The sequence below is a fragment of the Anarhichas minor genome, unplaced genomic scaffold, assembly GCF_050575085.1.
Source record: "Anarhichas minor isolate MPS153535 unplaced genomic scaffold, ASM5057508v1 ptg000087l, whole genome shotgun sequence".
Classification (NCBI taxonomy): Eukaryota; Metazoa; Chordata; class Actinopteri; order Perciformes; family Anarhichadidae; genus Anarhichas; species Anarhichas minor.
Genome location: NW_027466533.1, coordinates 2,136,302 through 2,153,083, shown reverse-complemented (window position 1 = coordinate 2,153,083; position 16,782 = coordinate 2,136,302). Strand labels below are relative to the sequence as shown.

Sequence of the window (16,782 nt, the reverse complement as noted above, 5' to 3'; positions counted from 1 at the left end):
AATGTGAGCTGCAGAATGAGCCATTGCATAGTTGCTATTATTTTGTACAAGCTGTGTCTCTAAAGATACTTGAGATTTGATTTCTTCATCATCCATTTCAAGGTTCAAGCTCGATTTTTATTCTACTTCTAATCATTCTAAAACACGGGATTGCACAGAGATTGAGACTTGGACTTGGAAATTGGACTCAAGTCGCACGCACAGCGACTTGAGACTTGACTTGGACTTCCCCCCCTCAAAGACTTGAGACTTGAATTGGACATTGGAAAAATTGCTTGTGAGCATCTCTGGGTTTGAGAGGCTAAAGGGACGTTACAGTAGATTGTACGATTATAAGAGTCATTAGTTGGAGAACCAGTGTTATGATACAATATGGTTGTACTCTAACTACTATCAGAAAATAGGTTATGTTTTTAATTTCATGCCCTATGTTAGCAATATTTTCCTGTAACCTTAAATAATTAAAGACTATATCCATTTTTACGGGCAAAGTATAAGTATTTACTTCACTGTTTTTTTTCAAAAAATGTATTGCCTGTTTAAAGTATCCATATACCAAACAACTGATTAATGCTGATATGGTATGCTAATAGATAAAGGAGGGATGAGACAGTAGGCCTACATGCTTTGAATTTCTTAGATAAAGCTATGCGCTCAGAGTAACTGACATAGTATGAAGAGTGAGATAGTTTACACAAGGTGGGTGAGTGGGAAGGCGGATGAGTCAAACAAACACAGGACTTTCTTCCTGGAGACATCTGTTAATGTCCCTTGCAAAACTAAAAGTAAACGTGGAAATTTCGTCACCTAAGTCGTTAGTGACGTGAGTCAAAAGTGTCGTTTTTCACATGAGTTGTTAGTCAGTGACGTTAACCTCAACCAGGCTCTTTTCCAAAACCTAACTAAGTGGTTTTGTTGCCTAAACCTAACTTCCTGTGAAGACAAAGGTTTATTTTGAAAAGACACCAGGCATGTAACAAGCGTATATTGACTCACTGTGACTGACACGTCCAAAAGTGACGCCAGAGGGGTATGTAGAGCATCATAGCTTGAAGCATAGAAGCACTGACCAATTTTCAATTGAGAGTGTAAACGAAGAGCACACAGAGAACCAAGAGAACCAGGTTGTGAAGGCTGGTGTGCAAGCTTTTATATGTTTGTTCTTCCCCTGTGTTGTGTGAACTATCATTGTCCTCACAGGAGCAATATTTCCCCTGCCCAACAGCATGGGAAATCTCAGGGGTTCTCACACTATTACAGGTACGGTTACGACAGGTTAAGGCCCTGAAGATTATGATTATGTTAGTGACCTTAGTATCAGCCAAAAATGTTCCAAATGTTCATATTTCCTCTATGGTTCATACAGCTGAAACAGTCTGGGGTCAAGTTGACCCCGAACAATGCAGATGCATACAAAATGCATACATGACATTGAAAATATATCATGTTAATTTTATTTTTACCCAGTTGTCCCCATTAAATTAGGAAAAGCTGTTAAATTTTAAGTTTTACAAAATATGGTGTCAAACATTTATTTAGAGACGTTTGATTAGGGGCAAAATTGACCCCAATAGCCTTCATGCTAAAACATGCTAACTGACATAGCGTACATATTAATCATAAGAGTGAGGTATCGATCTTCTCATATATACCTCTTGGCCAGAAAGCATGATTTTTTTTTTCTAAACATAACTAAGGAGTTGTGTTGCCTAAACCTAAGAAAAAATGTGGGTAGCATTTTTTATTTTGTTTTGTTTGATGTAACCAAAAGAAAATACATTTCCCTCAAAACGTGATTGAGAATTCAGTTTAATTGTACATCAATTTAATTTGATAGGAAATAGGTTGAGATAAAAACAGCATCCTTCAAAAAAAAGGAATAGATTAAAAAAAAGAAAAAGAAAATTGGTATTGCTGATCTAAAAATTCTTTGAAATTATTGCCTGGATAAACTTTAAATGTAGGTATTGCGAAGTGATCATTTATATCAGTGTACAGCAGTGGCGGGCCGTGCATTTCATACCTGGGCCTTCACTGCTGTCCTGCAGTTGAACCACCTATTCGTCTGTCAACACCCAGAGGGAAAATGAGTCCACTTGAAACACATGAATCTTCAAAGATGATCACACTTTAACTTAAACTTAACTTTAACACTTTAACTTTAACACTTTAACTTTAACACTTTAACTTTAACACTTTGCGCGGAGTATATAGACTTCTGCCGCTTCATAGACATGTCTTCTTGTTGCTGGGCACCGACTAAATGTGTCCCCAGAGCAATATTGGCCGTAACAATAGTTCCTATCACATATTAAACCAAAGAAAAATGAATATTCATAAAAACAAGTTGTACAAATATAATAATATCTAAACAAACACCCTAAAGCTACTGCAGATGTAAAAACAAAAGCAGTTAACTTACCAGAGCTGCTGTTCACTATTTAAAGACAAAGTGCATCCTCCTTTCTTTGTTAATAAAGAGTTTAATGACACGGTTGTTCAGTACATCCGTGCGCTTTAGTTCCAGTAAGAAGTCCTTCTCGATTCATGGACGCCAGTGAAGACAGTCGAGCCTCCCCAGTTGTATTTCTTGAATACGTTTTAATGTGTTTGAGGGCTGAAAATGTCCGCTCCACAGAGGCAGCAGATATTGGGATTGTCACCACCCAACATGTCACGCTAGCCCACTGACCAATCACGTACTTGTAGGCCAGTTAGCAGGCTCTGGCAAGTCAAAGAATACGCCCAACATGTCAAACTAAAGATCTGATTGGTTGAACACTATGACAATCAACAATATCGTCCCCATTCACTTAAACTGCAAAGGGATTCACTTGTGAGTCTGCAGGCCTCGGGCCTCTGTTCTTACCTAGAGACACAGAGGTGAAATCTGATTGGATAAAAGCTTAAAACAAGCTGCACTGGAAGCAGAGCAACTGAGGAAGACAGTAGCTGTGCAATGAGAAAATAAGATAATGAGAAAAAAAATTATAATACATGTAGTGTATTTATGAAAAATTATTAAATTATAAAATAGCTATAACTTTGTGATTCTGTCTAGGCCAGCAGAGAAGGCCTTGCAGGCCCTGACGGCCCACCACTGGTGTACAGTACATATGCAAGTCTGAATGTGCGACCTGTTAAGTCTCAGCTGACAATCAAAATGTAATCACACAGCTTTCTGCACGGTAAAGATTTACAATGGTGGGAATGATGTGAAAATGCTCCGCTCATTATCACCTCTTCAACCTGGCATCTGTAACCAGATGTGAACACAAAGGAATCAATCAATGATGCCACCGCCTCAACATGATACGATTGAATTGTGTTGAAGTAAGTGCACTGCGAGTGATGCAGCTGTCAGAGTCGAGGGACGGAATAAGCCAATGAGTGTGTTTTGTGTGTGTGTGTGTGTGTGTGTGCGCACTTCTTAAAACCACAGTGAAGCTGTCGGCTATTAGAACATCCAAGCACCCAGACTGCCTTCTTCAACCAATTAAATATCTCTGGTTTGTTTGCTGTGTGTGTGTGTGTGTGTGTGCGTCTTTATGTGTTGTCGTCTGCCATTGCCTTTCTTTGTTTTTCATCTTTCTCTGAAGCGGTGGAGATTTATTAAGGACAGGACAAGACCAGTGATGACAGTTCCTTTCATGTCCCGGGAGAAAATACAATAAGCCTGCTGCGTCTCTCTCGTCTTCCCGTAGCGCTGTCTCCTTGTACTGCCTATTACTGTCAAGGTTCAGTGTCTGTGCTGTCAACTTTCTGTGTTTATTTGCTTTATCGCCTTTCTTGTTGCTCTCTCCAGTGGCGTTTCTCTTGACTTTTTGCTCCATCTCTGAATGCTTTCATGCTATTTTTCTTCTTTTTTTTCTCTCTCTCTCTCTTCTGGTTGTGTGATTCTCTCTTGGCCATGCTCCATATTCTGTCTCCTTTTAAATGAAGGCCCTTCTGCCCTCCGCCACCAGGTCACGGTTACTGTTCCTGCGGACGCTGCATCTGCGAGGAGGGCTGGTTCGGGAAGCTGTGCCAGTTCCAGAGGTCCTGTGACATGAGCGACGTTCAGAGCAAGGAGCTTTGTGAGACTTCGGATGGAGTCATGTGCAGCGGAAAAGGTGTGCGAGATGGTTTTTTTCAATTCTGCAAAGTCCAAAAAGTTTCCATGGAAGTCACAGTTTGTTAGTGGTGGAAGAAGTATTCACTTGGTAGGACTTTGTAATAAAAAATTGAACAAATTATAAAAGTGAACAAATTATAAAAGTGTTACTGGCTCAATGTACTTTTGTCAAAAGTAAAAGTACTCATAATGCAGACAAATGCCCCCTATGGATTTTATATTATTATATATTATATCACTGGATTATCAGCAGCATCAGCATTACTCTGTAGCATTTACTGCTGGAGCAACTTTTATTTATTATATTGTTGGGTATTTTAATCTACAACAGTGCATCAAATATAAGATTATAAAATTGTCATGTGTTTTTTAATGTTGAATCTTAATCTGCAAATCTGTACAGTAAAATAACTGTGGTGGAGTAAAAACTACATTTTTTACCCTTGAATTGTACCGGAGTAGAAGTATAAAGTAGCATGACATGGAAACACTCAAGTAAATGTACCTCAAATTTGTACTAAAGTACAGCATACAAGCAGTATATGCTCACAGAAATACACGATTCACGATGGGTGGTTACATTTAACCCTTAACTTTTTAAAGTAATATGTAAAACTGCAGTGCAGATATTATGGGGTGAATTATGCCACATAAAACTGTTGTCCAAACATCTTCCACTGAGATCTGAGAAGAAGGCATATTCTTAACGAGTTTAAAGAAAGTTAAAGTAAAAAAGTTAGTTAGTACAGCAGTATGTTGTAACAACAACAAGACACTCTATTGATGGAAGCTCTGGCATTTTCTTTTCTGTTCTCTTCAGAGGTTTAATGTCCTTTTTTATCTCCTTTCTCTAGAACATATCACAATATCTTCCCCCTAAAGATCAATGAAAATGACGTACCCCTTCCCATTACCTCTGGTAGTTTCATTCAACGCTTTCACCTTCTTACAAACTCTGGATCATAACTCTTGTCTCACATTTTCTTTCTGGAGTGTTGCTCAAAATGTCTCGAACTAGAAAACGATATGTTCTGCGTCACAAACTTTGTTAATTACAATGCGTCTTTTCTGCGGGTAATAAGTTCTCTTTATACTTGTCAAACGGCTCTCAGTTAATATACAGTATTTACATATTCTCAATCATCTCCCTTCTCTTGTACATAGTCACTATTTCACTTTCTCACTATTTCAAAACTCTTTTGATCCCCACCGCAACTGAAACGGTAGACCATTCATGTACGAGACGCATTTAATGAAACAAGGTCATCTGTGAAGCTCAATAAAAAGCATGTTCCAATTATCGTAATTTCTTACATCGGAACGTTATGGTACCAAGTAATTAAACTTACGAGATTAACATCAAATTCCCACTCTGAACCCACAACCGTGTTGCTCTGTAACAGGTTAATAACTCGCTCTTTAATGATTACGGTAATAATCTGGACAAGATTTACGTTTAGCTTCCTTTATGTAATCTTTTACCCAAGACAGGAACGTGTTTTACATGAACCAGAACACAGCTGCAGTACAATCCAAAATCTGACATATCACTACATATTATATTGAAGTTATCCAATACAGACTCAGATAGCTTCCTGTAGGGCTGAGAATGTTGATAGATTAATGGATCAGTTGATTGATAGGGAACTAATCAACAACTAGAACCACCATCTCACGGTCTAATGCCTCTGCCGACCAGTCAAGTTGCATTTAACATCCATGTCTGTCCAAAATGTCATCACTTCATCACTCTACCCTATTTGACATTCATGTGAAATTGTCAGAATAAGCATATGAATTATTGCGTTTGACCGCCACAATCGAATCAGTTCACGCTTTGAGCCCAAGATGGACGTTTATGCCAAATTTGGAGAAATGACTTCCTGAGATATGGCGTTCACGGGAACGGGACAGACGTACAGAGAACCCCGAAAACACAACGCCTTCGACCACAGCTGTCAGAGGTGCGGGGACATAAGAATGTTCATGTGAATAAATTGTTCACAATTGTAATGAATTGCGACAAGACAAACAATCTAAAGGTGTCTCCATCGGGGCATTGTCCCCTCTCCTCTGACATGTTATAGACTAAATGATCAACCAGTTAACCGGAAACAAAAAAATGTCAGGTTGATTGATAATAAAGATTTATAATATCCTATACATTTCTTAGATTCTGCACAGTGTCGCCACATCGTATGTGTCATTAGGTGGCAAATGACATTAGGCAGCAGGATTCCTCCTCTGCTGCGTGGCGTCGAATCCACAGAAATAGAGCAACTGCAGTGGGTCCAGCCCTGCAGAGCCGAGTCGAGCCGAGTGGGATCATGAAAATGAAGATGAGCGTGTTCATTCTCCACGCTCCACCACATTCAGACACCGGAACAATCTTCCCCCAGCTCCTCCTTCGCCTCTCTCTCTCTGTCTCCCTGTCTGTCTGTCTCCCTGTCTGTCTGTCTGTCTGTCTCTCTGTCTGTGTCCCTGTCTCCCTGTCTGTCTCCCTGTATGTCTGTCTTCCTGTCTCTCTGTCTGTCTGTCTCCCTGTCTGTCTATCTGTCTGTGTCCCTGTCTCCCTGTCTGTCTGTCTGTCTGCCTGTATGTCTGTCGGTCTCCCTGTCTGTCTGTCGGTCTCCCTGTCTGTCTGTCTGTCTCCCTGTCTGTCTGTCTGTCTGTCTGTCTGTCTGTCTCCCTGTCTGTCTGTCTCCCTGTCTGTCTGTCTGTCTGTCTATCTGTCTCCCTGTCTGTCTGTCTGCCTCCACCTCCTATCGTGTGATCCGATGTGTGAGGTTTGAAATTGGGGAGAATGAAAACATAGTTGTTGGACCTCTGGTATGAGCTTTGGGAGAAAAAAAAAACTGAAACAGACTGCAGTATATTTGTTTTCCACTACCAATCCTTAATACCGTACTATCCTGATGCCGACCTTGAGAGAGAGAGGAACAAACACTGATGGGGGAGAGGGGAAGTCTTAAGTCTGGGCGGATTGGTTTCCTGGTGGAAACAAGTAGGGGCTGTTTCCCCGGGGAACATCCCCTATGCACTCAGCCCAACTCCATTCATCTTCTGTGTAAAGCAAAGAATTTATAAGACATAGTACAAACAGCATTTATTACGAACTCAAAACATGAGGGGATGGCGTTAACAAGAAAAACACATCGAAATGTTACTCAGCTTGGATTCGGAATGTGAAAAGTTAAGTAACACTTTGTGTGTGTGTGTGTGTGTGTGTGTGTGTGTGTGTGTGTTGCAGGTTCCTGTCACTGTGGCAAATGTATCTGCTCTCCCAAAGACTGGTGGGTGTCTGGAGAGTACTGCGAGTGTGACGACCGAGAGTGTGACAAACATGACGGCCTCATCTGCACAGGTAGAGTGGGACATGTGGTTCACACACACACACACACACACACACACACACACACACACACCATTGTACTTGTAGATTTTGAAGCAATCCCACTAACGTGAACAGCTATGGTTGTGAGTTTGAGAAGAGAGAAGTGAATAGTGACAAACATACGCACACACACACACACACACCCTTTATATATCTTCTCTCTCTATATAGCAGCTTATCCACAGGAGCCGTCTTCTCCCCGCTGATAATGAAAATCTCAGTACATAGTTTATAATTATTGTTACCCCCGGGCCTGTCAGAATCTGGACAGCTGTTCAGAAGTGTTTCTCATCATTACTCCATGACTCCAAATGTCAGCCTTAATGTCATTCAGATGAGCATCAGTGGTTCTAAATGGAGACAAGGGCTGCTTAGAAAATGTGGAAAACTGAGAGGCAATGAGCAATGTGTGGCAATGTCTGTTAAATGTTCCCGATTACCATATAACTTACTGGAGTATATATTAGTGAACATTAGCATAATGCATGAGAGCTATTATAAGGTAATGGTGTTTTACATGAAGAGGCAAGTCTTGAATATGCAGGTAAAAGCAGTGGAGCCTTTTTTGTTTTTACAAGTTAACGATCCAAAAATGAGTTCGCCAAGTTTGCCCAGGAATTAGTCTGCACCTGGAGATTTCACGGACCCTTCAGAGCTGTACAACCCATGAGTGATGTGGAAAATTCAGCGTTTCAGGAGTGCTTGCTGGTCAATGTCATGCGCTGAATATGATCATTTCAGCCACTTTCTTTCAGAAGAGGGAAACAAAGAGCTTTTTATTTGTCTGTCTGCAACACAGGTAAAAACAAATACATTTCTTTCAATATGCAACACTTCAGAATCCTCTTCATCGTGGGCATATTCATCGACGTGATTTTCCATCAGATCTATTACAATTACCTTTTATCTTATTTTAGTATCAGCAACGCAGTAACACAAGTGTCTGTTGGTTTGAGTGAACGCCCATTTAAACTAAGCCTTGAAGAGCGTGAGCCGGGATCAGAGAGCCTCCCACTCCAGAGGGAACACGGGTGGTTCAATTGAGCTGTTGATATTATTAATTTTCCCATTAAAACATCAAAACTGACATTGACTTACCGACCAACAAGTACCGCCTGCTTTGTCTCATTCATCTGTGCCATAAAGTTCCATCGATGTCAAAAACTATTAATAAAACGCGAGACCTATACCGCTGCAATGGGTGAAATATTCCGTAATTGCCACGTACACACACACACACACACACTGTACAATTCATTTTTAAAACTTCTTGTACACGAGAGCCCCCTTTAAAGGGGGCTAGAGGGGGGCGGGGGGGTGGTGTACATGTGTACAATTCACTTTTGCGAAAGGAATAAAATAATAAAAAAATAATACCTGTGTAACAAAGAGATTCTGGGCGAAACAACCATGGGAGCCATTTTACACACTGCAAAACACAATTATACATGAACTAAGATCATATCTGGAAGATTTGCCACAATTTTGGCCAAAAATCGACGAACTGTGCTCTTTGTATGATCTCTCATCACGAAGCACGGATCGCACATGGCGGATGAGCACATCTAGCAGGCTCGTGATTCGACCCGGAAACGAGCAGCGGCGTCGAAATTACTCTCTTTCAAACCGTTCAAAGGTTATGGGTATACATGCCAACATCAGCCACTGGTCACGAGAAAATAAATTGGGTAAAAAAACTTTCGTTTTGACGGTTTTGGCGATGTAAAATGGATTTATTCCAACGGATTTCGACGCTCATGTGTCCTCCATCCTGTGTTGCATGACTGTGACTGGTATCAATGCGCGGGCGGAATGAATGGCAAAATGGCAGCCGATTCTGTGAGGTGGAGCAATCCATGTAGAGAGGGGGGTTTGCCCTGCATTTTGCGATTTTTAGTCAGTAAAGAGAAACGGAGATTCTCAAACACCCCCGCATGGCTCCCGTTGGACTATCCCACATCTAAAATGGTCTCACACTTGTAAATCGGCCGATCACAGGCCTTACCAGTGTCACATAGACACACATTATGAGCCAGTTATTGTTATGAATGACAGATATGACACATCATAACTGCTCAAAATTATTCAAAATGGTATCAAACTGATTTATTAGGATTATTGAACACTCAGTGATAAGAAAAGTGAATATATAGTTAATATTTAGTTATATAGTATATACAATTAGAATACGGCAATGCAACTGCTGCTTCCAAAAATGAGAATTTTGCATGCCTTTGCTTGGTTTATGCTGGCCTGCTTTACTCAATCAAAGTCAAATCAGTTTAGAGACTGTAAAACCTGTTGTGCTATGACTTTGGCTATGCCATTAACATTTTTAGGCCTTATTTCAAGTAATATTTTAGACACAAGTGCTTTTTTTCAGGCGAAACTGCAACTTTTTCAATTTGAGCTGTGCCATATGTGAAAATATGTTATTAACCAGTAACATATACACAATATTTACACATATCAGCACATCTTCCAAGTGTTACCTGTATTATACAATCAAAAAATTATTAAAATAGACCTTGTAGTTGCAGAAATACACTCTCTTTAGTATGGGTATGCAATTTTCGACCAGAGGCCTAAAAATAGGGCCAGTGTTAAAGAGGTTTTAATCCCATATATATTGTCACAATAATATTATGTAAACAGACAAATAGAAAAGAGCAAAGAAGTATTAACACCAAAATGTACCAGAAATATGAATGCTAACAAAATAAAGGTAGAGTTGAAAGTAAAATATTCCCCTCTGAAATATAGTGGAAGTATAAATTAGTATACAACTGAAGTACCTTAAAATTATATTTAAGTATGGTTCTAATTTCATTAAATTAGATTCTGGATTAAAATGAATGCACCAAATGTCTATTAATCCGCAGATTAAAATAGTCCCCGACAAACGCACCATTTGCTGTTGTTTGTGCATGGACTTGTGGTGCAGTAGGGAAGTTGGAATGTTCTGAGAGACAGACTAAAGGCATTTTGGGTTTTATTAATATTTTCATGGGATTTACTGACAATAAGAAGAATAAATAGAGAAAGGCCAGCCTAATCCTTAGTGACAGGGAGGTCTGTCTAATCTGCTCCCTGGAAGATCAACAAGCCGTTTAGCTGACTTTTATTGTTTTTCCTCTCACCTACTTACCCATCTCTGCTTCCTTCTGTTTCTTCCACCTTTCTTTCATCATGTGTTTAAGTCCGTCACCCCTTTTTCCCTCCTCAGATTCTGCCCTCCTCTCCCCCAGGGATATTTTGCAGTAGATAAGTCTTTTTCAGGAGTCCTCCTAAGCTCGGCATCTCCTGTCTGACAGCTCAGGGAGCTTGTGGAGAGACAGGGGCTACGAGGTTATAACACATTCAGAGGAGGGCGTTAGCCCAATATGGGTGTCTTTATATACCTAAATTTAAAAAATACCCTCACAGTGTTGGCTTGTCAGTGATTCCCAAAACAACTAATATGATGGTGTTGCTGAACTGACTCCCTTATTGGTTGGACAGTTGAGGCCTTTTAAGATACTTATGGAACGATAGCAGGAGATTGGACTTTAACTCCAGTCTCTTATGTTGAAGTCAGATGTAGCACAGTCCTCGTTCCAACCCGAACTTCTATTACTTCGATATTCAATATTTCTTCCTTTGCTAACAAAAACATTTTAAAAAAGTTGTTTCAATGCAGACGGCCACCTCCGGTTCTGAAGCCAAGGCTGAAGTGTCTTAAACTTGCATTCTTTCTAATAGCCATCAGGGGGCGACTCATCTGGTTGCAAAAACAAGTCAGATTGTATAGAAGTCTAAGAGAAAATGACTCTACTTCTCTCTTGATTTATTACCTCAGTAAACATTGTAAACATGAGTTTATGGTCTCAATCTCTAGTTTCAAGTCTTCTTCAATACAGCATGTAAATTATGGTCCATTTAGAGTCAAACAGACCATAAAGCAGAGTATGCTTTAGGGCGGGGCTACCTTGTGATTGACAGGTTGCTACAGCGACGTTGTCCGGTCTGGGAGATGATGCCGACGGCCAAAAAGCCAAACTCCAGGCTTCAAAACTTTAGTCCACAAACCAATGGGTGACTATGTCTACATACATGGTTGTGACAAGCATTTCTTTCAGACAGTCTGACTTTTCTGTGTAAATGTCTGGCTTTTTTCCCCTCTTAATTAAACCAGCGTTTTCTCTCCTCTGCTGTGTGGGCACAAGCAGTGTGAAACCAAAAGAAACGTCCTGAGCAGCGAAGTCAGCAGGGGCAGAGAAATGCACCCAGTGGAAGCGGGGTGTGAAAAGAGGAACCTTGTTAAAGGTCAGGCATGATGGCGCAGTTCTTAATTCACAGCTTCTCTTCTCACATTGCCCTCACAGGGAATGGGGTGTGCAATTGCGGGAACTGCGAGTGCTGGGACGGCTGGACGGGGAACGCTTGCGAAATCTGGGTGGGAGAAGAGTACTGAAGGGGGGAGAGGACGCTGGCGTTAAGAGACAAGAGAGGCCTGGCTGCCCGGAGCGACCAGGAGCGCCGCTGATCGTCACGACCAGGCTGGTTAGAAAACACAGCAGCCAGGAAAAACCACGGGAGGAGGGAGACGACTAAACTAAACCTGGATGTAACTCTGCATATCACTAACAGCATTCATTCTTTTATTGTACTGGTTACAAGTGATCCTTATTGTAGGTGTGAAAGAAACATATTACCATGTAAACATTTGTTTCCAAAACAGCTCTATGTATGATTTTTTTTGTTTGTTTGTAGGAACGCTTACATAGTCCAGATGGCTACACATGATATGATGCAGATACATGATGAATCCAAATGTTGGAAAGGGAAGAATAATTAAAGTGAGTTTTTTTTTGATGATGTTGATCTGTTTTTAACTGGTACGGAGCGGAGTGTTGCCCCACAATTGGACGGAAAGTTCACTCAAAGTTGAGGCGGAGGTTACTGTTTGAGGTTTTTATTTCTTTTTTTTAATAATAAAACATTAAATGTGCCTCATGACACAACATTTTTGCATGGAAAACAATACGAAGACCTTAATCATACATGGTTACAAATCTGTTATAACATGACATAACTCCAATGGGCATACTTGCAATGGTATATATATATATATATTTCTTTTTTTTGTTGTTGAAAATAAATCATTTTAACAGTGCCTATTCTTTTCCACCGGAAACCAAACAATCTGCCAATGAAAGCCACGCTGTACCGAAGGTACGTGACGGACATTTCCAACATTTCAACACACACAAGTGACGAGGTTAAACTTCTACGTGGAGGAAACAAAGAGAGGGCATACATAGTTCCGTTTTGGCATGCTGGATGTCCATGACACATCAAAAAGGTGGCATCAGGGGATGAGAGCTGCATTGACACAAGAGCTCAGTCACCACTTGAAAAGAGAGCCGATGAGAAGTCACAAAGAAAATTTAATGTAAATTCTACTTTGGCCTTTTCTTCTTTTTTTTCATGCTTAAACTAGCCAAACCCCTCCGTTTTCTTTGTCCCATCGAAAGTGACAGGTGCAATAATATACTGCACGCTATATTGCATTAAGTATGTTACTGACATTACAGTACACCTTTTTGTATAAATATTCTATTCAATATGTTGTATGTGCGTCTACAACGAACACAAACTGTATAGTGTAGACAAACTCGTTGCATATATGTATGTAAAATTAGCGGTACATACCAACAGTTCTCGATCGACATAGCCTACTACATGCAGTTCATTGATGCCATCCTCTCCCCATGCAACAGATGGGACAGTGTATAAAACAAGAGGTTGGAAACGGAGACGTTTGCTCGAAGATTCTCGTGACACATCTGAAAAGAGGGGGAGGGGGGGGCAAAGCAAACGTGATCGGTATCAGGAGACGACATCAAGCACGACCCGTATACAAGAGAAATTAGAAGAAAAAACTAAATGTGAAATGAAATAGTGGCTACAGAGATCCAAACAGAGATGTACATTTACACACCGGGCATTTACAAAAATAAAGTCAGCCTCAGAGAAGCCAGTTATCTGGACCGCAGGGCTAGAGCAGCAGCCAGCCCTGCGTGTAGAGTTTGTAAGAGTGGAGGATGATTGGCTGTAATGAGGACAGAACATCAGCCCCAAATACAACTAAAGTGGTTTCCAGCTCCTGTGTGTGTGTGTGTGTGTGTGTGTGTGTGCATCGTATGCCATTTAAGAGCTTTGTACAGATAAGTATTCCAACTAATGCGCTTCAATGTGCTGTAATAAGAAACGATCATGTGTAAACCCAATAAAATCATATTCATCAAATCAACTTCTGAACATAAATTGCAGTTTTAGCATCACGCACACAGCAGCAACAATCTACTCCGTATTCTAAATCTTATCTAACAAAACTATTCGAGGAAAAAAATTCCTTCAGAGCAAGACGAACGTTATGAATTGATCGATTCAGACAGAGCTCTGATAAACCGCTAACAGTCGTGATGAAGATGCCGAAACGGAGAGTGCAGCGGGTTTACCTTCGGATCCGCTGTGAGTGTGCTGCAGCCTGCAACATGCAACTCCCAGCACCCGACTCCAGCGCTCCCGTGGCTCACGCCGATCAAAGAGCGGTACCCATACCTTGCTCTTCGTAGAAAATACATGCACGTGATTAATTCAAGGTATACGCACATCTCTAAAATGACACCTTTGGGGGGTGGGGAGTGGAGTTGATTCTGTCGCACGGAACAAACGCAATCACAGTGAAAGCTTCGATTGATTGAATCTGATTTGTTTTCTTTTGCAAAGAATCGGTTTAATTTCCTGGGAAAAGACTTTGGTCATTTTCAGAGTTGAACACATCCGAGTGTGGCTTGTCAATGGATAATGCTACGTGTCCTCTACACGGATGTATCCGGTGGGTTAGGCACCTTCGGGGCCCAGTAACGGGGACTGGGAACCTGTTTTTGCATGCCGGGAATCGAGGTCCAAACAGGCACGTGATAGGCCAAGATGATCGGTACTGGACTCTGCATGCTGAGCTAGGAGACAAATCCTCTCGTAGTAATAATATTAATAATAACAATATCTAGTCATTTAAAGTTATGATTTATAATATTCATTTTCCCTAAGTTTTATACAGTGAAAATGTTACAATATAAGCCATCTCTTATATAACTGCTGCAAGAAGAGAGAACACAACATTAACCTTTGCCCATGCTTTAGGTTTGCCGAACCAAATAGGGATGCAGCCAGTATAAATGTCGCCTACTGGTTTTCAGCCATGTTGTTTTTCTGGCTTTTTTTGAATAGACGCTGCCATAAAATGGCTGCTAGTGCTGCAGTCGTCCACCATCTGGGTCAAAGCCACGAGCCTTTGCCTCGTAGTCCAAAGAAGTCAGTGAGTGAGGGACAGAGGCCCACAAGGCCTAGAGATATTCCTAGAGCCCACACTCTGAAATGAGATTAAAGAAAAATAGACTTCAGGTTTTCTTCTATTTACCAGAGAAGGCGGAACGGAAACCGCTGGTGGGACTTAGATAGTGATATGTAGACACCATTCCTTACAGCGCTCTACCGCCCACACGCAGACGTCTGTTTAGAAACGCGCGTGTGTGTGTTCGTGTGTGTGTTTGTGTGTGTGTAGGGAGCTCCTCGCATTGATTGCAGTGGCGGTAATTAGCACTTCATCAACTATGATTGCAGGAGCTCTCTGCCAGCCTCCAGTGTGTTTCTATCCGCTGTAAAAAGAAAAGAAAAAACAAGCAACACATCGATTTGTCCCCCTCCACCAACTGTGTGTGTCTGTCTGTAAGTGTGTGTGCGTGTGTGTCTGTGCCTGTTGCGGGCAACACAAAAATTTGAATTTTTTTGTTTGTGTATGTGTTGCCACATCTGTTTGAATGTGTTTCTTACAAAATCAAACAACTCCCCTGCAAAACGTTTTTATCTTTTCTAGGTTACTTGACAAAGAGGAAAAAAAGAGTGTGTCTAGAGATAGAAGAGAAGGAGAAGGGGAGAACGTACTGGTAAAAAATAGAGGACGACAGTCCAAATATTTGCTCTATCTATACAGTCTCTATCCCAGAACATAGCTGGTGAACTGTGGTATAGAAAATAGATCTGAAGGTACACAGACTCTGCTGCTGCAGCAGGGGGCCATCACAGAGAGAGAGAGAGGGGGGGGTGGTGTTCTTGTACGAACCGCCTGGCAAGCAAAGTGCCACGAGCGTGGCCGTGAAACACAGGGTTCTCACAGTTTTTAAGGGGAATCTAAAGGCATTCCATGATCAGAGGTCCTCTTGTTTCCCTCCTGTGTGCCGGAGAAACTCAGCCGCCTCGTTGTCCATGCGTCCATGTCGAGGACCGGCTGGAGAAAAGGGAGGGCGAGGCTGGAGAAAGAGGAGCACGAAAAAGGGAAGGGGTGGTTTTCGCCTGGATCTGGTCCCCAGAAGAAAAGAGGGTCTGGAGTCTAGTCTCCGTCACTCCCCCCCCGCCTTTCCCACCTCCGCGTGCACACACACACACACTCACGTGTTGGGTACTGGTGCGGGGCTATGTGGCAGGCTTGTCGGGCTTGCTTACAGGTTTACCTCCGTTCATCACCGCCGGCTCACTTGTGCTTTTACTGGGAGGCGCCGCCGCCTTGGGCACCGTCTCTCCAACGTCGTGCAACGATGGCTCTCTGTACATGGCAACTGGAGGGGCGGGCGAAGAGGAGAGAAAGCAGAGAGACAAAGAACAGAGCTGTTAGCGAGAACTTCCCGACTGCACTTTTAGAGTTTAACTTTCAAAAACCATCTTCCCCACAATATCTGTTGTTGTGTACTTTTGCAAAATATACTACACAGGCAGAAATTCCTTAAAACCTTCAAAGAAGATGATGACATTTTTTGCCCATGGGCGTCCTGACCTGCTTCTGTCTCCATGAGGGCTGATTCTTAATCTAAGCAAATGCTTTTCAACAAAACATCGAAAAGTGCCTCATTATCCAACACTTTACAGCTGTCTACTGCGGTCTTGTCGGGAGACTTCTACTTGATTCCACGTTTTAATCGGTCGGGAAGCAATCAGGCCGGTTGACTGACAGTGAGTGACTGCGGCATCAGCTGGACTATCAGCACTTCATGCTGCACTCACAGAACTGTCCTGCCTCCTGCACTGTACTGTACAGCAAAATCAGTGAATCAGCACATAATTACAAGAATATGTCAATGAATCACATAGTTGTATCATCACTACAGGGACAGGCCTTGTAGTATGGGGCATCTGTCTCGTAATGTAACAAGGGTAGTCGTGATTTTTTAAC

The 16,782-nt window shown here is 41.6% G+C and overlaps 2 protein-coding genes across 4 annotated transcripts in view; one reads left to right on the top strand and one right to left on the bottom strand.

Annotated features, from left to right (window-relative positions):
• itgbl1 (integrin, beta-like 1) overlaps positions 1–13,006 on the top strand; it is a 53,177-nt gene extending 40,171 nt beyond the window's left edge. The window contains exons 9-11 of the mRNA XM_076081897.1: positions 3,966–4,112; positions 7,365–7,478; positions 11,873–13,006. Of these exons, the coding sequence (XP_075938012.1) occupies positions 3,966–4,112; positions 7,365–7,478; positions 11,873–11,961 (350 nt within the window). The 3' untranslated portion in view covers positions 11,962–13,006. The remainder of the gene's footprint in view (positions 1–3,965; positions 4,113–7,364; positions 7,479–11,872) is intronic.
• Positions 13,007–16,028: 3,022 nt separating this feature from the next.
• Positions 16,029–16,782, bottom strand: part of fgf14 (fibroblast growth factor 14) — a 113,575-nt gene continuing 112,821 nt past the window's right edge. For all 3 annotated transcript variants that reach the window (XM_076081967.1, XM_076081970.1, XM_076081969.1), the window contains exon 5: positions 16,029–16,171. In XM_076081967.1, coding sequence (XP_075938082.1) covers positions 16,029–16,171 — 143 coding nt within the window. The remainder of the gene's footprint in view (positions 16,172–16,782) is intronic.